Source organism: Macrobrachium rosenbergii, chromosome 14 (genome assembly GCF_040412425.1).
Source record: "Macrobrachium rosenbergii isolate ZJJX-2024 chromosome 14, ASM4041242v1, whole genome shotgun sequence".
Taxonomy (NCBI): Eukaryota; Metazoa; Arthropoda; class Malacostraca; order Decapoda; family Palaemonidae; genus Macrobrachium; species Macrobrachium rosenbergii.
The window spans coordinates 32,566,543-32,593,829 of NC_089754.1; the positions used below are offsets into that span (position 1 = coordinate 32,566,543).

At 35.4% G+C, this 27,287-nt stretch overlaps 1 protein-coding gene and 1 long non-coding RNA gene across 4 annotated transcripts; one reads left to right on the forward strand and one right to left on the reverse strand.

Moving 5' to 3' along the window:
* Positions 1–530: 530 nt before the first annotated feature.
* LOC136845870 (small ubiquitin-related modifier 3-like) lies at positions 531–7,734 on the reverse strand. The gene is made up of 3 exons (XM_067116294.1): positions 7,598–7,734; positions 3,541–3,666; positions 531–2,329 (listed from the first exon to the last, which is right to left on the reverse strand). The coding sequence occupies exons 1-3, from the start codon at positions 7,613–7,615 to the stop codon at positions 2,168–2,170; spliced, it is 306 nt and encodes a 101-aa protein (XP_066972395.1). The 5' UTR covers positions 7,616–7,734; the 3' UTR covers positions 531–2,167.
* A 5,320-nt stretch (positions 7,735–13,054) lies between these two features.
* On the forward strand, positions 13,055–23,873 carry LOC136845871 (uncharacterized). 3 transcript variants are annotated; one of them, XR_010855283.1, is made up of 4 exons: positions 13,055–13,196; positions 15,687–15,816; positions 16,012–16,094; positions 17,815–23,037. It is a non-coding gene; the product is annotated as an uncharacterized lncRNA (long non-coding RNA). The 3 variants fall into 3 exon arrangements; XR_010855282.1 differs by having other exon boundaries at positions 13,061–13,154; positions 17,815–23,873; XR_010855284.1 differs by lacking the exon at positions 13,055–13,196 and adding an exon at positions 13,239–13,375 and having other exon boundaries at positions 17,815–19,265.
* Positions 23,874–27,287: the final 3,414 nt, after the last annotated feature.

The following is a 27,287-nucleotide window of genomic DNA, read 5'->3' on the forward strand; positions in this document are numbered from 1 at the left end:
CTTTAAGCAGTCAAACATTAAACAAACAGACCCCACATGTTCAGCCTGAAATAGCAATGAAGAAATTGAATTCACTTTCATTTTTATCAACATTACACAACTTATAACTGTCTTGGAATTAGATTTAATGTACATTTGCCTAGTTATTCAGCAATTCATGTTTATATAAAGTTTGTCGATTTTAATACTTTAACAACCTGGCTGCAAAAGAGAAAAGGAACTCATAACAGAACTTTGACTACAATAAATATTGCACCAAATTAAGTGAAAACATCCTTATCCATTTCATAATTCAATAATCATTATTTCAGTATAATACATATAAAGTTTTTTGTAATCTTGAACCAGAATTTATGTGCTCAACTAGTCCTTCACTTTTCAACTTTCAACTGACTACCATCCTTTCTGGTTTAAAATTACAGTACTGTTTGAAACAGAAAACATTCTCAATTCATTTTAATCCAAGTTCTAATCGATCTTGCCTGCAAGAACTCTTCAAAGCAGAACACTGGGAAATAATATTTACAATAGTTAATCAAATAACAATTTATTTTTCTCTCACCATTATCAAGAACTAGGTAGTGACCAGTGTACATGTTGTAAAACATGGCAATTCCTGCCATCCCACACAGTGGGGAAAGGTTGAGGGTTCCATCATAAAGTATTAAGGGGATTAAGAATATAGTTTTGTCAGCTACATCTGAAGTATAAAACATTACAAGAAAAAAATTCTTATAAACTATTTTGAGTCAAAAGTCTTTAGGCCATGTCAGTCAGGTAGGCCCGAATATCTCTCCGTCAAGTTCACATAAGTAATCCATGCGGAGCAGTTTTGTCCGTGAGCAAAAGCAGTTGTAATCTAGCATTCATACAGCAATTTCTGGCAATGACCAACATGCCATTATTGCTATAGGAATAATTGTAAAGTACAGTTAAACTCCACATTCTAGTTTTCCCTAAAATATATTCTGGGGGAGGGGGAAATCAATTCTGGTCCACTTAAAACACAAGCAATATTTTTTCCATAAAACAGTGTACTGTATTCACATTTCATTTCGAATAAATATTTCAGCTGTTCCAGACTTTATTATGGTTCTACAGTTACAGGCTAAAGTACTGTACTTACCATTGTGTGAATGATACATTCTACATATTCTGAACAACAAGAACTTACAGTTGTAAGTGCATTCTAAATACCAAACTAGTTGAAGATCAACAGATGATTCAAGTGAGTCTGTAGACTCAACACCAATAAAGTTGAATGTATACTGTAGTTGTAAATAAAGTTTGAAAAGCTGACCTGCACAAGATGTAGCATTGTTGTTTATGTCAGAACAATGAGCTTCCTTCACGGTGAGAGAACAATTCATTTCTTTCTGAGAGATACGTTTAATCAGAATGCCACTTTTACTCAAAAGAGAAAACTATAAAACAACATATACTATGCAGTTTCTGCTATGGTAAACAATATTAATGTGCATGTTTGGGGTAAGTGACGCAGCATAAGTTATTCCAATCCTTATCCACAAGAGATTAAGTAACTACAGTAAGAGCAACATAAGAATCATTGAGAAAGTTACAAATTACTGTAATTGATATAAACTCTGTAGCGTCAGTAAAGATTATTAGAGCGAAGTTAAACTGTACTGTACCTACAACGATATCCTCTTTCCTCAAATGATACACAGCGAATGAAAAATTAAGTAAACTAATAAACTGATGAGTACACTGACCTTCCTCAAAGGACTGTGACAGCAATACAACCATGAAGTAAAATGTAAATTCAAAAGTTGATTAATGTATCAATACAGTTTTATGAAAATGAATGATATTTCAATAATGACCATAGAACATGATAATACGACATCCTTAGCAACTGCTACAGGCAAGGGAAAATGAGGAGGAGGAAGAGAGCAAATAAAAAATAAATGACTTCCCACACTTAACAACAAAAATTCTCTTGAAACTTCTTCCTGCTGAGTTTAGAAAAAGGACTACGATGGAAAGTTCGTGGAGGTTCGAATGTTTGGGGGGTAAAATTAACAGATAATTGCTTTACAAAACTTAAACTCGTAATGTACAAAACATTTACCACTGCCTGCTTTTACTCAATTAGCAGATGAAAAAAGTTTCTGATTTAATCCAAGCAATCCATAAACATATAGTGTCACAACTGCAAGTGATGGCTTCTACGGCAGGATCTTCCTCCAGTTTGCTGCTGGAATACTTCTATTGTGTCACCATCTTCCATTTCCAGTCCTTGAGGAGTATCATTTTCTGATATTGGCTGACCATCAAATCTAAATCTTACTGTCGTCTGGGCAAGTTTCTGTGGAGACGAAAAAAAAAAAAATTGGGGATAAAATGCAGCAACATGAGGATAAACAGAATACAGTAAAAGCGAACAATACAAAACATTCTCCTAACTCGCTGAATTTGGCTGAAGCACAAGCTTGGAGAAAAGCAATTCAAGGACTTGCAAATGATCCCAAACAACAAAATCTGCCAAAGCTGTACAAAAACCTACAGAGCAATCAACTTTTCATTAAATCCAGTAGGAATATTATAAGAAATACTCTTTTCTTCTGCTATGTCCTCTCTTCCTTTTTCACACATGGGCACTATACTTGGTAGATGGTTGCTATGGCTTGTTCCATAAGAATGTGGCCTTATTATAAATGGACTCCTTTCAAATTTACGAATACAATGATTTTGTCATGTTTTCATTCTTTTCATATCCTTCTCCTTTATCACAATATAAGCCTGGTATAGCAAAAAAAACTTTTCTCTGGCATCAACTGTACCCGAGCATTAAACTGATATATGTTTCAACTCTTCCATCTTATTCGTTATCAACTCTCTCACTTGGCTTTGACACTCCAGTACTAGTTTGTCCTAACAGCTTCTTTCTCCAGAGCCCTATCCTTCTGTCACATCCCAAAACCATGTGTGTTCCACTTTGAACTAAACCAAACCAAAATATGTATTTTTGTCAACACAAACTCATTACTTAGATTAATCTCCCTGCCCATCTCTGGTAGAAAGGTCAGACAACACAGGAAGTGATAATTTTCTTTGAAAAGGGAGTTCTGGAGGCCAGATATACTTTCCAGACCAGGTGAAAAGACACTCCAGACAACTAGAGGAGAAAGGTTTTTACCTGGTAGGGAAAGTATATCTGGCCTCTAGAACTCCCTTATCAAAGAAAATGGTCACTTCCTGTGTTGTCTGACCTTTCTACCAGAGATGGGCAGGGAGATTAATCTAAGTAATGAGTTTGTGTTGAAAAAATACATATTTTGGTTTAGTTAACAGCAAGGGCCCCGACCCAAAACACAGTTGGGGGAAATCAAAGACCATTAAAATGGCCATATATGAGTACTGAAGTAGTGACAATGTTGAAACATTTGGGAAATTAAAGGATTAATTAAAACAAAGCTGTTTTTGTGCAGTATACCAAAATTAGAACAATCATCTGGACTTTTCAGCAGCAACTTTACTAGTAAACATGCCAGAACAAATGAAAGTGGAATGACTTACTGATCTTTCACAATATGCATTGATCAACTTTTTCAATGAAGTATGTTTTTTAATTTTAAAGTGCACCATCTGGCCATCTTGACCCAGCACTTTCAGGTTGATGTGTTCTGTTGGTTTCTCCTCCTTCTGAAAAATTAAAACCAAAGGTAAATCAGAATTATGAATCAAAAATCGCGACTCTTGACTACAATGATAAACTAGTTTATTCTAATACGAAAAAATTAGTTTCCACATAAAATGTTCCACAGTAACTAGAAAATTCCAGGGAATACAGCGAGCTCACTTAAAATGTTAGGGATAAACTTGTCAATTTGTTGTGTAGTGGCTTAAGATATAAAGGAGCAGACACAAACACAATTGATAATGACAGAGAAATGAAATTCTTTACAAATAAGATTTATTTCTTTGTTATAAACCCATAAATTTACAATAGCCTATTTGTGTATCAGCACAATCCTCAGACTCACTCCAAGAAGAATACATGTGCTTCCATTTAGCCTGGTATGCACTTGGAACTCTTGATGTTTCAGTGGAAGTAAAGTCATTTCCTGTTTTGTCTAGATTCAATGTAAAAAGGAGGGATTGGGAGGTGGGATGGGAAGGCTTTTTTTGCATGAAGACTGATGTAAAAGGTGACTGAATGGGAAATCAGATCTTCATACTAACAAGAATAGAGCCTTTCAATACGGTTACGTTATGCTTTAAGAGCTAGTAGAACCTAATTAAATCACACTTACCCAACCAACAAACCTCGTGAAGAAATGGAATAAGGGCTATGCCTGATTCAGTCATGGGAGGTACAAACAGACATTTCCAAGCCATTCACATGAGAAGACTGAACAGCTGATGGACACACATTCAGACGGGTGTGAACTGGTTGAAGAGGAGTGACAGACCCCTGTGGGCTACTGGGACCAGCAGTGTGGTCGCAACATGCAGCGTAAGTGCATGAGCAAGATAGGAGTAAAGTGAACCTCAGCATATACAAAGAACACCTCATGTTGATGAAGAGCAGAGCTCATGTCTTCAGAACCTTAGGGAACTAGATCCAATGGCAAGTCATCCAAAAGCTTATATAAGTAATAAGCTCAAACTGCTTCACTAGTGTGGGAAAAAGGTACTCTTATGGCCAATGTCTACCGACATACATTTCATGTGGGCCCGAGTGTACATATTTGGCACCCTGTAAGTGCCACAAATCAAGTGGGGTCTTTCTCAAAACTAGATATAAAACAATGGCATTGTTTGCCCTGCTGCAAATGCATCTACACTGTGGCACTATTCAAAATATCAATAACATTAATTAGATTGTTGCTGATGTAAGTTAGCACCTAGATAATAACAGGAACATAATGACAATGCTAACCCAAATTAAAAAACTAATACAGTATTGATAATATCTGGCACCCAAAACATACAGATAAACAATTATATTTAATCATTACTGAAAAAACTGATAATCAAGGAAAGTAATAACAAGTGAGACACTGGAGATACTATACTAACAGGAGGGCAAGAACAGCACTTGAAAAACTGAAACCAAAAATAAAAAGTAATACACAGACACTTTAACAGAATCGATTAAAATAAACTAAATTGTAAATCACATGAAAGCTGAGAATGTACTTACACCTATCAAAACACATGAGAATAATGAACAGAGCAGCTGTTAAATATAAACAGGTGTACTTACAGTTGCCAGGAACTGCAGCAACAAGGCACTTACACAACTTCCAGCTGGAGAAGGAAAAACACTTCATATAGACAAATATTCAAGAGAACTTTCATAAATTACATATAAACCAACACCAACAGCATAAGAAAAGTCAACTAGAAATTATTGATGAAATCATTATTATTAAAGAAATGAGAGTAAGAATCTCGAATTCTCAAGACCATAATATAAAAGGTGTGTATACCAACACAGACACACAAGAATAAATAATGCTACCAGAGTCACAGAGTCCCAGATGCATACTACCAAAGTGGTGCTGTTCTACTTAAGTGTGTCTGAGGGTTGCCCTGATACACAGGCTGGCCATAGTAAATTGACAGGTATGTGATAAAACAAACAATTTCTGGAGAAATGACTGCAATACAACAAAACAGAGTAGGCATACTTATCAAAGATGAAGAGGCAGATGATGTGATGTCAATTACATGAATAAATGAAAGAAATATGAGAATTAAAACAACCTTATGGAAGAGAGTAATGACTTTGTTACACGAGGATGTGGTGGGAAGAAACTGTACAGCTTTGCAGAGAAACCAAGAGAAAGAAGCAGTACTAGAATTCAACGATTAAAGTCCCTAGACATGGTTTCGAGAGATGTTATGAGCATGCAAGAAGAGGAGCTTAAAACACGACTGATTTTTATTATGATGGGAAGTAAAGAGGACATCAAAGAAGTATGCTTAAGACAGCATAAACAGTTGTGAAGTCATCTGACAGAAAGAGAGAGAAAGATAAAGTAAGAGATAACATGAAAAAAAAAAAAAAAAAAAAATGAGTACTGTACGGTATAAAGGAAAATGACAGGTTAATGTAGTATCAAACTTTGGCAAAGGAAAGGTGGTGGGGGGGAGGCCAGATATACTGAGGGAGACGAGAAGGGAAGGGAAGGGAAGGGAGAGAGAGAGAGAGAGAGAGAGAGAGAGAGAGAGAGAGAGAGAGAGAGAGAGAGAGAGAGAGAGAGAGAGAGAGAGAGAGAGTGTGCAAGCGAGCTTCTATGTAAAGCAATGAATCATAACCCAATAAAATAGTTGTAGCTATTCTTATCTCTGAAAGGCATAACAAAATCCAGTATTATTACACAGTACATAATATTTAATTGAAGAAACCTATGGTATTGGTGAACCAATAACATCTGTTATTTATGATGGGCTTTGTGATTCATACAGATTAAGAATAGAAACCATGTTATTTTGAAAGATAACTCTGTGGTTCATGCATTTTAGAGCTTTAAAGTTAGTGAATTTCCTCATTGTTGTCCCTGACTCCTAAAATCCCATTTTACCAATCAGGCTTTGCATAATTGTTACATACTAAATGCAGGATGTATCAATGAGTAGGGTTTAAAAAAATTCACTTTTTTCATTAGATAGTTTATCAATTCTTACAACATATTTATATACACATTGCATACCAGAACGCCATCCTTGTGCTAGCCTAACATTCCTTAGACCTATATTCGGGCTAAACATGTACAGACCAATGAAGTAATGAGTAGACCTAACACAAGTTGCCAATTACCTTATACACAAACCTTTATAAATCATTACTATGGCAACCCTATGCTATATTAATAGGCTACATCGAATGAAAATGAGGCCTATGAACTATTATGACATATTGGCACTGCATGTCTGAAGCTTGACTTCAGCTAGGCTAAATGACAGCCTAGGCATAGGCCTATATGACAAAGTTTGAGGTATTCCATGGGTGTACAATATATAAAAGCTGTTATTTGCATTATCCTACGATCAGTAATAGACTACTCGTCAGACTAATGTATCCATAAAGCCTAACCATCCTTATAAGCTAACTGACAGCCTATCCCTAGGCCTATACAAGCCTGGGCTACTCCATGGCTGTAGGATGTATAAAAGCTGTTATTTATATTATGCTAGGATGGGTATTAGGCTACTAGCTACACTGCGGTGCCAATTAATCCTAACCATCGTTAGTTTCACCGAATTCGTCGCGGCATAGGCTAAGGCTTAGGCTCGCCCCAGCCAAACGTCTCTGGTTCCCAGTTGGTTCGTCATAGCCTACCGTTACCGGATTAATAACAAGTGGATGACGTAAATTCTAAGCACAAATGCGAGCCAGCCTTCGTAGAGACGGGAAATGCGCGTCGCAACTAGCGAAATACGGTGAATAAGCGTCGCAAGAGGCGACAAACCAGCCTAACCCCCACATCTCCGAGGGATGATTTATCACCTTTACTCAACTACTCCTGTTAGGCTTCATGTCACCGTTCTCACGCCCCTCCGGCGGCTTTATCGAAGGGCTTAGACCTCCTGCCGGAGGAATTTCTGACGAAATACGACATACCTTTGCTTCCTCGGACATTTTTGATGGTTTTTTTTTATTAATGCAACTCTCTCGTTGACGATGAGGGTACGTTTGTAAACACTAAATGCTGCAATGACCGCAATTCCTTTATTGTCGGGTCACGTAATGGATTTCCCAGTCTCGTTATTTCTTTAATTTGCCTCTTTAATCATACCCCTTATTATCTATTTCTAATTTTTTCATTTATTTTATCATTATTTTGATTTATTAACGGTTAAACTCTCTTTTCAGGCGTATTAAGACATTTAAATAATTATTCAACGATGGATCTAGTCATATCGTGGACCCTATTTTTCGACTATTCCTTTTTAATCCTGTCTATTTTATCGATTTCTAGGTTTTATTTATTCATTTGCTAATTTTTATCGATTTGGGAACATTAAAACCTCTTTTTGGGCGTACTGAAACATTTAAATTGTTATTCAACTTGGATCTAGTCGTATCGTGGATCTGTGTTATTCAAGCTCGGTTGAAGGAACATGTTATTGATACATCTATTTCGCAATTGGCGTGTTTTCGATCATATAATACCCAAGTATCTCCTTTAATTCACATTTCAATATGAAACGAACGTCATCCGTAACACAACAATATGTAAATTCATATCCGGGTTGCATTACATCGTCCAGACAAGCAACAACGCCGATGCATTAAAGCAAAAACCACAAGTAGAACAACAGACTAACATTTTAATCAAAGACATTACGAGAAAGCGTAGCAATGTCGTGTTTGCTTGTGATTGCCACCATCCGCTTTTTAGCCATTTAAACTAGCCGATATCCTTCATATAACACCGCTTTCAAGCAAGAAAGCATTATCGCTACCAGCGCGAACAAAGGCCTTCTCGAAATACAAAACTCTGTGACTTGAATAATGTCAAGCAAATGTTAAAAGCAATTATGTATGTTTCTCGGCAAAGTCTGGTACATTTAATCGCAAGAACATTTATCGGTAAATATATGTTATTTAGCATTTATATAATTTTAGTATTAAAGAAAATACATTAAGAGAACACTACAGGACAGCATCTATCTATATTTAGCGTGTTAGTTGCGTATTATGCATTCGAGGAATGTTTCACTTGCCTTCAAGTAGTCGCTTACTTAACTTGTGTGTCTCATACGATCAGGATTCATCCAGATGTACGCGTCATTAATTGACTAGAACAACCACGGTCTCTAAGAGATGAATAGCTTTTCCAGAACATTCTAGTTCTGAAATGTATAGAATACGCTCTTATACTTTCGAAATATTTATGAAAAATGTGGTTATCTGTATTCATTTTACCTTAAAACTCAGAGGGAGCTGTGTCTTTGGACTAGTGGACGGGGTATCATACGATCATGCTTTCTTGTAATTTTACCGCCAAGTCGCTAACATTGTCATTTTTTTATGGCAAATTCAACTCGCCCGTGTCCGTTAATGTTGCGACGGGCGCGCGCGAACATGGTCGACTTCAATTGGAGTTAAGCTTGGCGGGAAAGTGCTATATATGTGCGATTTGTGTCACAGTGCGATTAACATATAGTAAATATAGAAAATGGAAAGCAGTTGGAAGTGTTGTTTACCTTACACGGAAAAAAGATATTCTTGGTGGAATAAATAATACAATAAGCTGAACTAGAAACAAAGAACTGACAGGTGAAAGTCTTGTTATTATTATTATTATTATTATTATTATTATTATTATTATTATTATTATTATTATTATTATTATTATTATCTCGGGTCTCTAATAACTTCTGATATGGTGAAAGCTTGAACTACGAAGGTCGACCTTTGTTTAGGATGTAAGCAAGGTGTAAGTTTACCCTTAAGGGGAGGGGGAGCAGTTCATCTTTCCCCAGGCGATGGAGACTGGCCACTTTTTAGTCCTCTTCTGGACTTGTTTAATGTTCGACTTTCGACTGGGTAACGTGTGAGGAACTGTATTAGCGATATGGAGATATCTTCTGGGATGTGCTACAAGGATATAAAGACGCAGAAGGTAGGACAGAGCATTTAAAAAAATATTGATTGATTGACTATAATATCTGGATGTGCAGGTGTACGAGGAAAAGAAGGAATTTTATTTTTTTAATGTGTATGGGCCTAGGTTAATGCAAAAGGTGGGTGTTGTTTACTGTTTACATTTTATTCTCTCTCTCTCTCTCTCTCTCTCTCTCTCTCTCTCTCTCTCTCTCTCTCTCTCTCTCTCTCTCTCTCTGTGCTGAGAACCGATTTGTTATAGCATGATGATTCAAATTTTAATGGGGTCAGGTTTTGGTGTCAGGATTATGTAAATTTTGTTAGACTTTAAAGTGTGATGACCATGTATTTTTTGCCATTGCCCATACTTGTATTTAATCTGTGTGTGTGTGTGAGAGAGAGAGAGAGAGAGAGAGAGAGAGAGAGAGAGAGAGAGAGAAGGTACTTTCATCTTGATTTTGTTTATCACTTCGTGACTTACCTCAGCGTTAACAGGGTCTTCCCGAATTGTCTCTTTCCCTTCTGTTATTAAAATTCACTTTGTCATTTTCTTGATTCATGGTTATTTCTCAGGCCATAAAGGTTTGCATTCTCAGACTAGGAGGAAGCGACTGACCCATAACTAGGATGAACGTCTAATTCCAAAAAACATTCAGGTGAGTGTCGTCTGTCTACCATACGTTCTTACGCTCACCTTAATGGTTTTATAAACGTGTGGCTATCTTCACGATTCAAAATGCCGTTTACCTTATTATTTCCCCGAGATTTTCGACCTCAAGTGCGTTCAGAGTTGCTGACTCTACTGATTTCTTCAGGAATTTAGTCCTATAGTGTTTAATTCTATTTTGACTCACTCCATGGTAAATCCGAACACCGAAATGGGCAATCATTACTAACATAAATAACAAGTAAATCTTTTCAATAGCAACTTGGCAGAGGATAACTCAAATTAAATGTCTCCATTAGTACAGAGATTAAACTGACAAAATTATCGAGAAATTGATAATTACAACGTAACCAACCAATACCTATCTGCTTCCATCATTAGTTGTGAAGTTCTTAATAATTTCTCTCTCTCCAATATATAGAAATATATATAGAAAATCATTTGAAATATGGTAATGTGCACTTTTTAATTTGGAATGGGCAAATGGTTTGTTCCAGGTTAATAGACTTTTAAACACCCTTTCTCTCTCTCTCTCTCTCTCTCTCTCTCTCTCTCTCTCTCTCTCTCTCTCTCTCTCTCTCTCTCTTTGTATGTTAGTTGAAAATGCACCTTCTCCATTTCTTTATAAAAAGAGTAAGACTACATCGAAAAATTATTAATAAAGATTTGAAATTTTAAAAAAACTTCATTAGCAATGTAGAGGGCATTTCCCCCCAACCCCCGCCCCACCAAAGGACCCAGAACCCTTCACTAGACCATGGTCTGGACACTCCCCTGCCCTGAGATACACTGTATCCATACCCAGACCATTTGCAATTCCTAAGGCATCAAGGTGTCCTATTCCCTTCAAGGATGTGGATAAAAAAGTTGATAGCTTTCTGGTTTTCTCCTAGTCTTTTGGGGTGAGGTTGATAGCCATGCAGCCTCCCCAACCCCCTTAGACCTGATATTTCTGGTAGTCTCCAAGATACAGGTTTTCACACTTACTTAATTTTGTTGATCATTTATATGGATGTATGCATTTAAACACCACTTACGTTAATTTCATAATTGTTCTATTTATTAAGATTTCATACATTGTCTTATTGATTTCGTATATTTCAGACACCTAAACGTTCGTGTTTTGCATTTTATTACTATTAGCCTGCTGTGTTTGTAGTACCAAATCAGTCTTGGCAGGAATCCTGAGAGATTACATATTTTTCAATAAATTATGACATTAACGGATTAACGGCAACATTATTGGTATTTAATTTAAAAATTTTAAACTTATTGATCAATGATAAAATTATATAGTTTTCATATAACTTTTAATCAAATAAAAACAATAGTTCTTTTAAATAAATGAACAAGCTGACAAGAGGGGTAGACGATTTTTATGCAGGGAAACAAGCCTAAAGGAAAGATATGATAATTACCTATGACGCCATGAAAAGATATAAATACACATTTTTAATTTAATACTACTAATTTAATATATTTTTGTTTTAATATATCTTAGCTAGATGTCACTAACTTTAAAATACCCTAAATCAAAAGTGTTCAAGTTGTTTTTTTTAAAAGCTGCCAGTGATCATTTGACCATAATTCCATGAGTAATTCAGTAACTTCCACGACAATTCTTTATGACTAATAAGTCATTATTTATTTATCACAAAGTACATATATCATATATTGATCAAGAAGACATTTTACACAGCATTCTTAAATTCACAGAAATTATCAAATGTGTTTGCTATACAATCAGGCTACTTTCCATAAAACTTTATTTTTCCAGTTCTAGCTCCTGTAACTCCTTTTATAAATATTAAAATGCAAATTTTTTAGCATTACTACCCATTTAATAAACAAAATTACTTCATTTTCCATGGGAATATTTCTATGTTATTGTATTTACTCTTTAGTTCTGTTTCCCCTTTTTGAATGAGGCCTCCATTGTACTGTACAGAACGACCTAACAGAAGCTTCCCCCCAGAAGTCTAAAAGTTTCATAAACTATAAATTTTTAAGCAAACAGTGTTCATGAATATTTATTTTCATTCAATATAATGTCACTTTATTGTTTTCTCAGCGTTTTAAGATATTATGTCGTGTCTTACTCTTACCCCTTTGTCAAGATAATAATATTGTCTGATTTCCATTTTTACCAAACAATGATGGCAAAATATCTTTAAAAGATTTTTCGTTTTTAAGGCAAGAAGACCCTAATTAGTACTTGTTGATCCTAAATTTTAATGATAACTGCAATAATTTTTATTTTTAGTTTATGTGACTAATAAAATTATTTCTATATCAATAATTGTAAAGTACAGACAATGGGTTATTTATTGACATGAAGGACTAATTTGAAATGTTGCTACACAATGCTTTTATTCTGATTTATTTTAGCGTTTTTTAGCTGTAAAATAAACAAGATGTAAGGTAAAAGGAATTTAGAGAGTATCTTTTATATATTGTTACATCACTTTGATAGAATTTCTTATATCTTACGTAAAATCGAAAACTACTTCCTCGATGTAAACAAAAAAGTTGCCAGTTCCTATTTTTATATTTTTAAAAATTCTATAGTTACTTTAAGTATCAATAGATGTCCTTAGCAGCATTGGCCAGAATTTTCAAGAGGATAACGGGCTTAAAATCAAATAAGAAAGCATTACAAAACATCTGAATAGATTCAATCATTAACATAGTCCTTTTTTAAGTATGGATTTGTAATATAATGTTACTGAAATGGAACAAGTTATTGATATAATTATAGCGTATCCTTTATGAGTGACGTATGATTATTTCAATTTAGGTTCGTTTACCCCTGTAGAAGAAGCCCGCCCACGCTCAAGGTCAACAGGGTCGTTCTCATGTATCTAAGTTTTTACTTATATGGAAGATCCCTGAAGTTATTTGGTAATCAACTAACGTGTGAATATGTACTTCATCTAGGAGAGTGTGATTATTATAAATTTGTTTGTTATATACCGTTATGTTTTGCTTGCAAAGAAGCAAGGGACTTTTGGAAGGAATATATCAACTATTGTTTGTCCCATAAATGTCACTGACGCCAGAGAAGAAAGCCGGTCAGGTTAGCAATATCCTGGTGCCACAGGAGACCAAAGCTGCCGGGAGGCGTAATTAACAGAGGAATGAAGATTAGGAGGAACAAGGAAAAATAACTTTATAAGGACTAAAAGAGAGAGACTGGGTGGAAAAACCGATGTCTAAAGTAGGAATAATCTGAAGTTTGGTAGAATGCAATTTTTGTGGTCACAAATTACTTTGGGCTAGGTTAGGACATGTTGTCCAAGGTCAGGTTAGGTAAGGGGAAATTTGGGCCTACTGTTCTGTGCATTTTCCCTTTGAACATTTAATTTTATGAGCTAGTGATCCCCTACTTGAACCAGAGGTCATGGCCTAGATAAGAGGAAGGTTTTGGGAAAGAAACGCAAGTAAGGGAAAAGCATTTTACCGAAGGTAGGTGTTGAATTAGAAGTTGTAATTTACCAGATATGATCTCAGCTTTAGGATAGCCACAATAGGAAGGTTGGTGAAAGCATCAAGCCCAGCTTAATGTAACTGTTATGGTTAGTCACCTAGCAGACAAGGAATAGTATGGGCAATGAAAGTTCTTCCTTATGTAATGGTTCCTGGAAAATGACATTGGACTTATTGGCTGGGTAATTTAAGCCGGTTGTCCGCGTGAGTAGACTGTGGCAATTGTCGCTATGTTATTTTACTTGCTTTACAAGAATTTAAAGTCTTCGTCTATAAATTATGTAATGGTTCCTGGAAAATGACAAAATTGTAACCTAAACATTAGGGTACGTTAGGTTGGTATTTTTAGCTGGGTTTTACTGGTTACAATTTTGATTAGCTATTGGGGGCTTGCCGCGAATGCCGGCTTAGACCTATGTTAAATACAAGCTTTTTCAAAGGTCAATGACAGCTTAGGCACCTTTAAATTCTTCTAAAGGAAGTAAAATAACATAGGAAAACGTCAATTGCCACAGTCTAGCTCACCGCGGACAGCCGGCTTAGAATTACCATTGGCTGTTATAAATGAAAGCATTCAATTAAAATGCTTTTTACACACAAGGCACCATCAAGTTCAATGCATCAAGTTCGATGCTAGGAAGATCATTTCATAGGTTTGCAGTAGAGGCAGTAAAAGACTCCTAAAATTAAGTACTTGATGGCAAGTCTAAAGATTTATAGTGCAGTAATTTTATTACTCTCACGTTTTTAACTTTTTGCTTAGTGGGTTCAAGCAGTCTTGATATTTTTGTCATAAACTGTTTTTAATGCCAGTGTTTGTAAGTACCAAATATATTCTTGAAAGGTATAATTCTTTAAAATGCCTTTAACCATTGCCATAGTTTTTGTGGTGCTTGTGTGTGTGTATAGGTGTAAGTAAGTATACCTTAGTTTAACCAGACCACTGAGCTGATTAACAGCTCTCTTAGGGCTGGCCCGAAGGATTAGACTTATTTTACGTGGCTAAGAACCAGTTGGTTACCTAGCAACGGGACCTACAGCTTATTGTGGAATCCAAACCACATTATAGCGAGAAATGAATTTCTATCACCAGAAATAAATTCCTCTAATTCTTCATTTCCTGCCGGAGACTCAAACGCGGGCCCAGCAGAGTGCTAGCCGAGAAATATACCGACTCGTCCAACGAGGAACAGTGTATAGGTGTATATTGATGCATTCATACAGGTACTTTGGAGTAAATATAACAGAATTTGGTAGGTAGAGGGGAGGTGAAGTCACAGAATAGGTACCTGAGGGTACTCGCAAGCCAGGGCATTATATGTGAAATGATTAATCTCCATGAGTATACTCCATCTTGCTCACATTGTTCCAAATTCCCATCAGGGCAAAGTCGTCATCTGAGTTTTTCTCTATGGTTTATGGGCCATCGCATTAGTGTCCTGGTTTTTTCATCAAAGATGCCACTTTTCATCAGATGCCATCATCATTTCCATCTGTGAGTTCTTAGTACATCATATCCCAGCCATTAGACACTACAGCTCTAAGTCACTTCCTTGTAACAGTTTTATCAACATATTAAATACCTCAACAGCCATGAATCTTAGCAATTTCTAATCACACCATGCAGATAACTTTCTACTTGAAACAATTTGTGGGTGAATCAAAACAATTTGTGGATGAAGGAATTTAAACAAATCCTCAACTTTATTAATACTTTAGTCAAAATAATCATATAAAACTCTACAGTAACTGTTATCAACATGTAAAATAGGCCCAGAACGAGGAAGGTAGAGGTGTAAAATAGGCCCAGAATGAGGAAGGTAGAAGCAAAATGCATTTCCAGCAATTGTTGTGCGTGTGTTGTATCGACTGTTTAAGTTGTTAATCTTAAAAAATCTATAAGTTCATGAATAGTATAAGTTTGTAAATTGTGATTTTTATTTGCAGTAATGTTTGAGGAAGACAGTCATATACACAATGTCTTACCCACAAGGTAAATGTTGGCATGAAGCTGTGGAGATTCTTTGATTGCATCAAGTTGCCTAGGGATCACTTAAAACTTACTGATGCTCAAACAGTGAGTTTCATTTATGGTTTTGTACCCTCTTGAAGTTTTTTTTTACAATATTAACCTTAAATCTTAGGATGGTCAGTAGCCATTATGTACATTGGATAATGAGAGTATCATTGTGGAAAGTAGTCTTAGCAGTTACATTGTTAGCCTGATTGTGAAAATAACTGTTTGAATGACAGAGTTCCCTTTCTTTTCCAGCAGTGGGTGGAACAGACCAAGAAGTATTTCATTTCTACATCATTCATGGATTGAACACACTGACCCCAGTTTACAGAAAGCATGTAAGCAGTGCATCTGAGCCTTTCATAAGTGCAGTTTTTAAGACTGAAAATTACCCCTTGAACTGATATGTTGAAATGTTATGATGTTCTGTTTAAGTAATAACTTTAGGGGTTAGGTGTGGATGATGACTTAAGCTATACATTGTTCCCAGGGAATTATGTGCTGTTATTTTCCCTTGTCATTTAAAAGCAAAGCTTCACAGCTCAATTTTTTCTATTGAGATATATGATTCTGAGGCACTTCCTGGGTTGCTAACAGTCATATACTTTTGTAAAGTTTTTTAACAGTTTTATCAGATGATAGGTTTGTAGATAAAAGAAATAGAAACCTTAGTAGAAAATTTTTAATGATAACATTAACAATCTTATGTAAGAGATACTGCAGGAAGACCAGCTCAGGGCAACAAGATATTTTGAAAAAAATATATTGCAGACCAGTTCAGTATACAGTTTAATTCACTTTTGTTATGCTTTTTTGGTGTAGTAGATGTGTAATTTTGGATAGGTATTGCAACATATTTAGGTACAGGCCAGAACATTTTGTGGCAACAGTGAAATGGGAATTATATACCTTTGATGTAACTCATAGCTTCCATGTTAAATTTAATGCATGGGTACTTATTGAAATTATACAAGAGGCTTTTTCAAGTCGAATTTAGAATATGAAAATGTTTAATCATCTGTGTCATTTATTGCATTGATATATCACAGGCCCAAATGTAATATACAGTAAGTATCTGAAAATAGATTTGGTTTTTATTTAGTGTTGTCAGCATTATGTGGCAGAATATGATAAAATGTACACTTCCAATTCTCCAATATTCCTGTTGGTAAGTAGGAATTGCATTCCATTTAGATTTGGTTGGCATTTGTCTCAAATACTTCTGGAGTAAAAAGAAGAAAAATATGGTTTTTAACCATTTCATACTCCTTAGTTTACCAGGTTCAGGAATTTTCCATAAATTAGATGGAACAACAATATCATTATTGGTTGATTACATTGTCATATGTGTTTAGTAGCTGCAAGGGACTACCTTGCTTCACTCCATATAGCTTCGTTAGTGCTGTTGCTCAATGGATACCAGACTTTGCATCTCCCCATATGGGGGTAGGGCTGTCAGTGCACCTCATGCAGTGTCCTTTTGGTCCCTAGCTGCAACTTTCTTCATTCCTTTTATTGTACCTCCATTCATATTCTCCTTCTTCCATTTGACTTTCCACCCTCTTTTAACAGTTGTTTCATAGTGCAACTGCAGGGTTTTCCTCTTGTTACACCTTTCAAACCTTACTGTCAATTTCCCCTTCAGCGTTGAATGACTCGCAGGTCCCGGTGCTTGGTCTTTGGCCTAAATCTATATTCTTTCCTTACTTCCTTCCTTCCAGTCTTTAAATCTTTGTTATAACTTCACTAGTTAATGCTTCTGCCATAATCCACTGCTTTTTTTGAAGCTTATCTAACAGCCTGATTTGCTATGCTGTTGAATGCATTCTGAAAATCCCTATACAGTACAGTATATGCATATTGTATAACCTGGGTAGATTGCTAAAGAATCCACACACAAGAATCTTTTGATATATTTTAATCAACAGGCCTGAATTGCATCAAAAGTAATTAACTAGTTTAGTGTTTAGTTTTAGAAAAGAGCATGTAATGCCAATTTGTTCTTAAGTGTTAGAATGACAAATTTGCTCTTTATTCTAAAGCATATCCTCCTTCCAGGTAATGTTGGAAACAGAAGAGATCCTTGGTATGGAAGAGTTGACTGTCTGAACATACAAGGAGTACCACTACCACTGGGAGTTCAAGAATGGATTTGACAGTTTTTTATTTATATTAATTTTTAAGTGTCTCATGTGCTGCATTAGTAAGTCTAATGCACTTGTATCCATATAACTATTTGGATATGCTTCCATATGAGTTATAAACTTTTAATTTTCACTTTTTCCTTGCCTCTGTTGGGCAGACAAACCAGTACTTGAGCAGATGATGAAACTAGCAAGAAGATATAGTTAGCAATGAACAGGGTCTCCTCTGCTGGTTGGAGTTCCCCACCTTGTCTGTCAGTTGTTTAATACTGTATATTGATTTTTCTCTACAAATAGGCCTTTAAGGTAGGGAAGCTAGTTTCACTAGCTAGTGCCTATTCATGTTTAGTCCATGAGTATTTTCTCATTTTTGTAATAATTAGTTCTCTCACACCTAATTATCCTTAAACATCGTTACGAAAAATTTGCACTTTATATGGATACTTAATAGTTTACAGACTAATGTTTCCTAGATGCAAAACTCAATTTTATTAGGAGAGGCCCACCTGTAGGGAGTATAGCAGATGGTGCACCTCATGTGGTGCACTGTAGGCATTACATAAGGATTCTCTTTCCTCCATCTTTGTTTTCACCCACTGGTAACTGCTGTTTCAGAGTGCAACTGTGGGGGTTTCTTTCTGTTACACTTACAGCCTGTTTCTCTCAATTTCCCTTTCTGCGCTTGAATGACCTCGTAGGTCCCAGCTCTTAGCCTTTAACCTAAATTTTATTTCCCATCCATTCCACTGGGAGAGACCTCCTTCCAACTCCCCTGATTGTTATACAACTTTTAACTGCAGAAAGATTTTAGGAAGGATGACTTATGACAAACGAGATTGACAACTTACTGTAATAAGTTGAGGCCACAACCATCACTCTTTAGTAGCCTAAATAGCAATTTGGTTTGACTGCTCTTAAATGAGCATCTAGGCACAAGTGAAAATAAAAGGTTTGGTTCCGTGAAACAAAACATTTACTGAATTAGATTTTTTGTGGATGAAAGGTATTTTCACTTTGAATTCAATGATTTATATAAAAACAAAATAAATCAATGATATGAGACCCAGGAAAGTAAGACAAAATTTTAAAGGAGAATTATAAGTACAGGTGGAGAATAACAAAGCAAGAGATAGAGCATTGCAGGATCAGTTTACTAAGAAGCTAACAGGTTATCAAAATTAACAAAAACATTCTAAATATATAAGGACCAGGTAGTGGCTTAAGACCTTAACATGAGTATATTATCCTCTTGAATTGTTTAATGAGTATAAATTTTCATTATACTTGTAGAGGTAATAAACAACATACAAGCTATGTAATGTTTAACAAACACAAAGTTATGTTGAACACCTTAAACAAAAGAAATCTAATTTAAACTAATTTAGACACGAGTCTTAGAAAAGAAACCATAAAATAAAAACAAGATTACTGGAATGTTACTTCTGTTAAAGCAAATTAACAGCAGACTTCAGTTACATGTTTAGAGGATTTTGGACAAGTTGTAGGCTGAAAGCCTCTTATAAACATACAACAGATATACTCTTATGCAATTGCAAAAACTGACTGTTTTTCACGATGAAAATATATAGCAGTCAGGAACATTGATTCATTACCAATAGTGAGAATCTGGTTCATGGCATTATGTACATCACCATGCCTAAACATTTATTATTCATTGATATAGTAAACAGGTTGCTAGAAGAAAAGCAGAAATAGAATTTTAAGTGGTTAGAATTGAGTCCTCTCCATTCTCTGTTCTGTGGTCTTTGTGTCAGAACCCCAGTAAGGTCTAGGTCTTCATCTACTGCATTCCTCCATGATTTTTTGGTTCTTCCTACAGGTCTTTGTCCTCCGATTTCCATTTGTACTGATTTTCTGACCAACTATTCCTCTTCTCTCCTTATAACAAGTCGGAACCATTTCAGTCTCTTTGCAGCCTCTTAATACTATGTAGATATCTTTACCCCAATCATAATATGATTTTCCCTTTGTACTCCTGCCAAAAATGTTTAATTTCTGTGGTCTCTTCTTTTCAAAATCTCTTAGCTTTTTCTCTATCAATTCCACTGCACAGAGTAGTAGTACAAGCCTTATTTACCAATTGTAAGTCTTCTTTCTCCCCCGTAATTTTGTGTCATTTCTGTAACTAATAATCTAGCCATTCCATGCATTCCTTACCATTTCATCCATGCTCACTTCTTTGTTTCACAGTCCTCTTTGCCCCCAAGGCAACAGATACTCTCCCTCTACTGAGACTTGTCTGTGTATCACAAATGTTCGTAACTCCCTTTCTTCCTCCATTCGCTCATGTAATACACTCTGAACACCTAATATCCTTTCATCTGTGCATATTTTGTCATTGGGAACACCTTTAAATGCTTCTGTCTCGTGTTGAACACTACAGAGTTCAGCCCCACCCTTACCCTCAACAACCACAATACCGTTCTTAATGTGCTTCTCCCTTTGATTCCTTTCAGTCATAAACTTTTTTCTGCTTATTGATTTTCAATCCCATCCCCTCCATTCAACTTTACTTTCTAGCATTTCCACCACCACCTTCACAGATATTGCTGTTAGCGCTAGTTCATCTGCATAAAGCAGCTCCTAGGAGCTCCCTTTTCTGCCATTCATGTACTTTATTATAAACAGCAAAGGAATCTGTGCTAACCCTTGATGGATACTAACATCTCTTGATCCAAGCCATTAATTAAATGTTATTGGATATTAAATTTTCCGTAAATTATATTAGATATGATTAGTCAGTGTTTACATCCATACATTCCCCCTCTCTACATTATAACTGGGCAAATAAATATACCATTTTCATACTGTGCTATATATCAGTATGAAAATCCTTACAATGTTAGGCAAGCAACAGAAGAAATATCAGTGCAGAAGAAAAGTTTAGTAATTATCAAAATTGAATTTATTTATAATAAGATGCTGGAATTCCTGATATTTCAAAATTGCTAATAGAATGGGTATGTTGATAGAAGAAAATCTATGTTCATAATTACAGATGCCATACATTCCTCTGGTCTATTGGTAATTGGCACTACCCCTGATGTTACACTAATAAAACTATGTATTTTTTGTTAATGTGAAAAGTTGTCAAGCTGTTTTGGCAATATGGTGGATTGATCATTCAAAAAAGGCTCTTGACCTACAACTTTATCCAAAGTCCAGGTCTACATAGAGAATCGTATTTTTGAAGCACTAGCTCATTGAACAGGATTGAGTAAGATTATTTTTATATCTTTTATATGACATTTTGTCCCTGAAGGAAGTGTTAGACATGAAAAGTATTGTCTGTTAATACCAGGAGTTAGGGAATCACGTTAGTTTAACTTAACAAAATTTAATAAAGGAGAATGCTCATTGTTAATAGATATACTTTGATCCCACACACTCCCAAAATTCTCCCAGCCCCCCCCCCCTTGCTGGTGCAATTTCTGAAATATTCCACAGTTCAAATGTAGCACACAATGCTGTAGTTTTTCTGACTTGTTTGCATATTTTATTTATCTTGTGTCTGTTATTATTCTGTTGCCAATTTTCTTCTCTCCATTGTCTGAATATAATGTGTTGAAGCTTGACTTTGTGTTTGTTCCAAATGAGTATTCATTCATATTGAATAATTACAATGATTCTATGTGGTCTGGCTAACCCTTCTAAGAATAGTTCTCCAGCTACTTTCAACAAGTTGGATGTTCCGCGTTCCAGTAACATTTTCAGATGCCATGGTCAGTGTTGGTTCCTTTTTCTTCTCAGCACCCTGTGCTTTAAGTTCATTTTAAATGAATCTCCAAGTATTTGCTGCATCACTCTGCTTTTAGCCAAATCCAGGACCTCACGCTATTCTAAGATGTTCAAGCATACTTTATTTTTCCCAGTTTTAACAGCCTTTTCATTCTATTTTAAGTAGGATGTGGTGGTGTGTTTTAATATAAAATCATTTTGGCTTCTCTTGTACTTACGAAAGCAGGTGTTATTTTTTTTAATTGGACCTTCCTTTCTACGATTAATCTTGCTTGTACGTTGTCTTTTTGGCGCAAAGTAACTTTGAGTTTGCCTTGGACCTTTAAGGATTCAAGCTCTTTCCTTTGGTTGGTCTTTGTTGCATCAGTGGAGTTCAGAAGAGAGCTGCAATTGAACTTATCTGATCAGGTGTTTTTAAATTGTTTTTGCTTTACAGATTGAGATATTTTAAATTGTTTTCACTTTACAGATTGAGACATTGATTGCTGTGTTCACTCCTCTGTCAAGTGCACTTTTTGCCTGAGTTCCCATTTTGGACTAGGGCCTCATATACACCCTTCTTCTTGTCATTTCCATATTTGCTAATTTTTGTACCAGCTGCTGTGCTTCCTTCACATGTCAGTCTTTGTGATGTTGTCTGTTTTTGAGCTGCCTCAGTCCAAAGCATCTTGTGTAAAACTATCAGTTACATTGTTTGCAATATACTGTATATTGTATTACCAATTGAATCACTTCCCCAGCATCTGCTTAGACCCTTTCCCAACTGGACATTTTAATTTTTCCCTTTTCCAGTCACCTTAAGCTTGGTTATGCTGATGTTGAGTTTCCATTTCAAAGGCTTTGTCCTCTGTCTATCTCTGCTGTTGACACCAGTTCATGCTTGTGTAGTAGCCTCCAGGTGCCTTTCTATTTGTGTTCTTTTGTATCATCTGCTATGACTGCACTTAGAAATAAAAAAATAAGTACTGATGCTTCACGGACTCTAACATATATTAAATTCGTGTGATACACTCTGTCCGCTATTCTCGAAGAAAGATCCAAGTTATTCTTTAGTGTCCTCACCTGTACATTTAATCTTTACAGTACATACTTCCCATTTTTTTTATGTTATGCCATATACCCTAAGATCCATTAACATACAAGGTTGTTTTTTTTTTTTGCATAGTACAGTACCTTTGTCTAATTTGTCTACTGTACTTTTTATATCCTTTTTGTGAAGCCAAACTGGCAAGTGGCAGTTCTCAACCCTCCTCTCTAGTACTGTAAATTGAGAAATGTTCAGAATGTGAAAGGAAAATCCCTGTGCTACTTAGAAAGAAAAAATGTGGTGCCTGGAAAGAATGGAGAAGTGTAGAAATATCTTGTGGAACACTTCTTTGAGATTGTTTTGTTTTAATAAAAAATATGTGTTTGGAGATTGTAGTGTGTAGTGATGTAAGGTGGGTCATTAATAGTCAAAATACTTAGTTGTATATGCGGGCTTAAAGTTTATCCACCCAAAATGAGTATTTTTTTGAGCTGGTAAAAGAGAAAGGCAGCATTAACTTAAAAATGTTTTATTCATGTTTATTCATCCTCTCCAAAAAAGTTTTGAAGTTGGAATGATGCTCAATGGTTTTTACACCCTTCTAGTTAACGAAACAAAGTTATGAATTATACTGAGAGTTCTTTGAAAATATGGGAATGTGTTATGGAATTAACTTTTTAAAATAAAGTCATTGTGTATTTTGTTAAGATATACCTCCCTCTCTCATGTTTCATATATCTCATACGAGCTTCAAGTAACTAAAAGTCTTGAAGACGTCAACTGTTAGACGAGATTAAGTCACATGACCCGTAACTATTGTAATATTAGAGGGAAACTTTATAACATTGGTTAAATTTTAACAAAAGTAGAGCTTTAAGTATGGTTAGTGTATAGGCCAGTAGAATTATGGAAAATGGCAATACGACAAATGTTCATGATTAATCAAGTTTTCAACATATTAAGAGCCTCAAAGTTAAAGTATAGAGGAACCTAGTTAGATAACTGAATTTGGGGAATAATGGTGACTACAGTAGGGAATGAAGGGCTACTAAACCTAACATAATGAACTATATAATGTAGGCAGGTGTCTAAAGAGGCCAGCTGTGGAAAGATATGCTGGTTTGTTATATATGTGCATGTCAGTTATAAACCCATGTGATCGTGTGAAATAAAAGCCATCAAATAACCAGGTGTTTTTTATTAGAGTCCTTAAAATTACATCTTCCAAATCTGATGAGGTTATTTTTCCCATTTTTTTTGTATAACCCTTAGAAGCCAGCATTGCAGTACCGTGAGGAAGTGTCCTCACCAAGAGGTATATTAACAAGGTATCAGCTCCTAAACCCACCCTTAGGGCTGTTTTTTAAGCTGATAGCAGGTTGCTAGGATACATAAAGCCCTCACATGCTTCCCTTAAGGTTTCTCAGCAGTACTCACGTTTTCTGTCACTGCTGAAGAATGTTGAGCCCTTTCAAATGTAAACTAAAAGCTATGCAAGGGGTCTTGGGGTAATGTTACCATAAGTCAAGCCTCTTATGACGTCATTTTTATAGCTGTGATACCGTACTGGAGCTAATGTCTGCCTTAAATGTAGAATCTTATGTAATATGATGTGCAAAACCCATAGATATATCCACCAGAATTTCGTTCTATTACCAAAGTACCGTATAATGGCCCAAATTTTTAGTTTAGTTTCTCTATGAATAACATAGAAAATCTACTTGTCTTAAACACACACTTTCGAAATTTACCTTCGTTTTCTTTGAGATTTTGAAAGGGACACAACTTCCATGTCTTGTTATAGAAAATGGGTCTGCTCAGACCTCATAGAAAACGAGAAATTTTAGCAAAAGACACTGACAACGATAAATATATTCTTGAGAGCATTAGCTTTGCTGATACTGATTTTTTAGCATACAGATTTCTTGACTAGGAGATCTGATGGATACTGGCTTATAAATATTAATAAAATAATGGCATTTATAATTATTTGCCGAGATATTTATATAGAAATTGACACTTTTCTTTATGGTGCAGACTAAAACCTGAGTATATTTTTGATGCTAAACACAGCCTATTTCCTTGGCACATTCTACCATTTTGCCATCACAGTTGACATATAGATGACAAACGAAGCCAGGCCATGTTCATAAACATAGGAGTCTTTAATCTGCCACCAAAACAGGGTCTTTAATGGCAAAATGCTAAAATGTAAGAAAAAAATATACTGTACACTGGCGTCATTGACTAGGTATAAAAATACTCTCCCCTTATGACCTCAAACTCTGACTTTTCTTTATAAATTAGTCTCTTTGAACCTTTAAATTAGCAAAATCACTAATTATACAAAAGTGTACCTGTAGCTTCAAGTTTACATCAAATTAATATCAACATAATCAGAATCAGTCAGTAAATGAAATTTGTAAACTTGAAGCTACAGATACACTTTTGTATAATTAATGATTTTACTAGTTTAATTTGTAATTCTAACTTCATTTTTTATTAAAATCATTTTTACTAGGATTACAAAATTTGGTGAAGATGAATTTCTAATCAACTGCTATCACTCAAATCTAACCTTCACAATTTTTAAGTTAAAAAAGTTTTTACTCATTTTGGTACCATCCTCCTTGGCAGTTTACATGATGTTTAACTTCGATCTCAAAATTTATGTGAAAAGTACGAATATTCATCCATATTCTTCTCATATGTATTTCTGAACAAGAGAATCACAAGAAATTCTGAAGTCAATCAAAGAAAAATTCAAATAAATTTATTTTAAGTGACAAGTTATCCTCCAGTCTTTGTTACAACAAAAGCAATTAATTACACCTAGACACAAACACACAACCCTTCAAAAGCAGACAAGTGACCCAGATGCCTTATAATTCATCCTATGGCTAGACACCATTCAATGTACATGATTGAGTCAGGTAAATGGTCAGAGACGTGCAAAGCTACTGTCCTTCTACCCTATTCTTCATCCCCCAGCAGGGCAGCAGGTCGGACTACTGTCACCTTCACCGTACACGTGGACCACCAGGCCACTTTAGTTTCTGTGCAATAATACCTTACAAAGTTATCCTACTGCCAGATAATTAGGGAGAAATGTCCAGCACCTGATTTGGAACTTTTCTTTGGGTGTTTTGAAACTGAAATGTCTTCTCAAAAATCTTTCAGCTTCTATTTCCAACAGATCATGAAAACTGCAATTTACTTACCCCCGGAAGAGGGCTACAGGACTGGGAATTTTTTTCTTATTGCTCACCATATACAAGGCTAAAATATTTAAGTTGCTTATCAAAATACAGCCACACAACTATAAAAATTGCTTCATACTGAACTGGGCAACAGGTCTAGGGAAATCAGTTTCATATTACTCACTAGAATGGGCCTACAAATCAAAATGACTATTTCACATGCTCACTACAAAAAGGGTACACGACAAAATCTGTGGCTTTGCACTGATCACCAAGCATGTAGACTTTTCATAAAGTCCATTAGGACTAGACCACCATTGCTACTGTCATTACCAAGTACTGGTTATCAGAAACTTCATGGAAAGTTTGCTGCTTTTAATTTGAACATTAAAACCTCAAGATCTGCCTTTAAAATGCTAATACCAAATTCTTGACAAGTCTCAACCTTTCCATAATTATAAGCCTGTTTTTTAGCCAGAATTTAACATGTAATCTTAACTTTTCCTCTTATGTCAGAAAAGAAAATGAACCCACTTTTAAAATAATTTGTCATTGCCCCCAATTTTTACAGTGTCATAAACAGATCTGAAACTTATTATCACGTGTTACAGATTTTTGTTCCAAGCTAAACAACTACGAATTATTCAGTTCCAGTAATCAATTACATGTTTCTTCAGTTTTTTAACTTAATTCCAAGTGATACAGCCACATTTGGTATCCAAATATTTAAAAGAGAATACCTAAGTTCTCCCAAACAGACATGCATGTCAGGAACAAAATTCTTCCAAGCTGAAAAACCTCTCAGGTAAACAACTCTCCTAACCTTATACTGTATACTTTTTGAGTAGAAAACTTTCCCAAACTGGCAAACTTTTTGGATGCAAAACTCACAAATTAACACTTTTCTCGTATAGATTGTGACTTTCTATGCACAAAACTCTGACACAATTTGTGATCAAAACTGCCCCAATCTGAGAAACTTTTTAGGTGAAATATTCTCTAATTCATGCTTTTTGGGTACAAAATGCTCCCAAACTAACAGACTTTTTAGGCATCACACTCTGACACTTCTTAGGTATAAAAATCTTCCTACCTAACAGGCAAAATTTTAGGTAAAAAGGAACCTGTGACATTTTACGCATATTACTTTCCCAAACTGGCAATTTCCAGGCAAAACAACTTTCCATTTTCTGGGAAAAATAACAAGTTTATTGGCCAACAAACCAATATATTTCCTAAGCGTAAACCACGTCTTTCATCCAGAAAATCACTAACAGAATTTCCAGGAAAAAAAGGCTCCCTTGAATTAACAGGCTTCCTCTACATTCAAACCTGCCTTAATAAGAAATTCTGTCCAAAATAAAACAACAAAACCAACACTTTTATGAAAAAAAAACCATA

Coding starts and splice junctions, on each gene's coding strand:
- LOC136845870 (XM_067116294.1), bottom strand. Junction 2,330..3,540: donor ATGCATATTGTGAAAGATCA/GTAAGTCATTCC, acceptor TCGTCTCCACAG/AAACTTGCCCAGACGACAGT.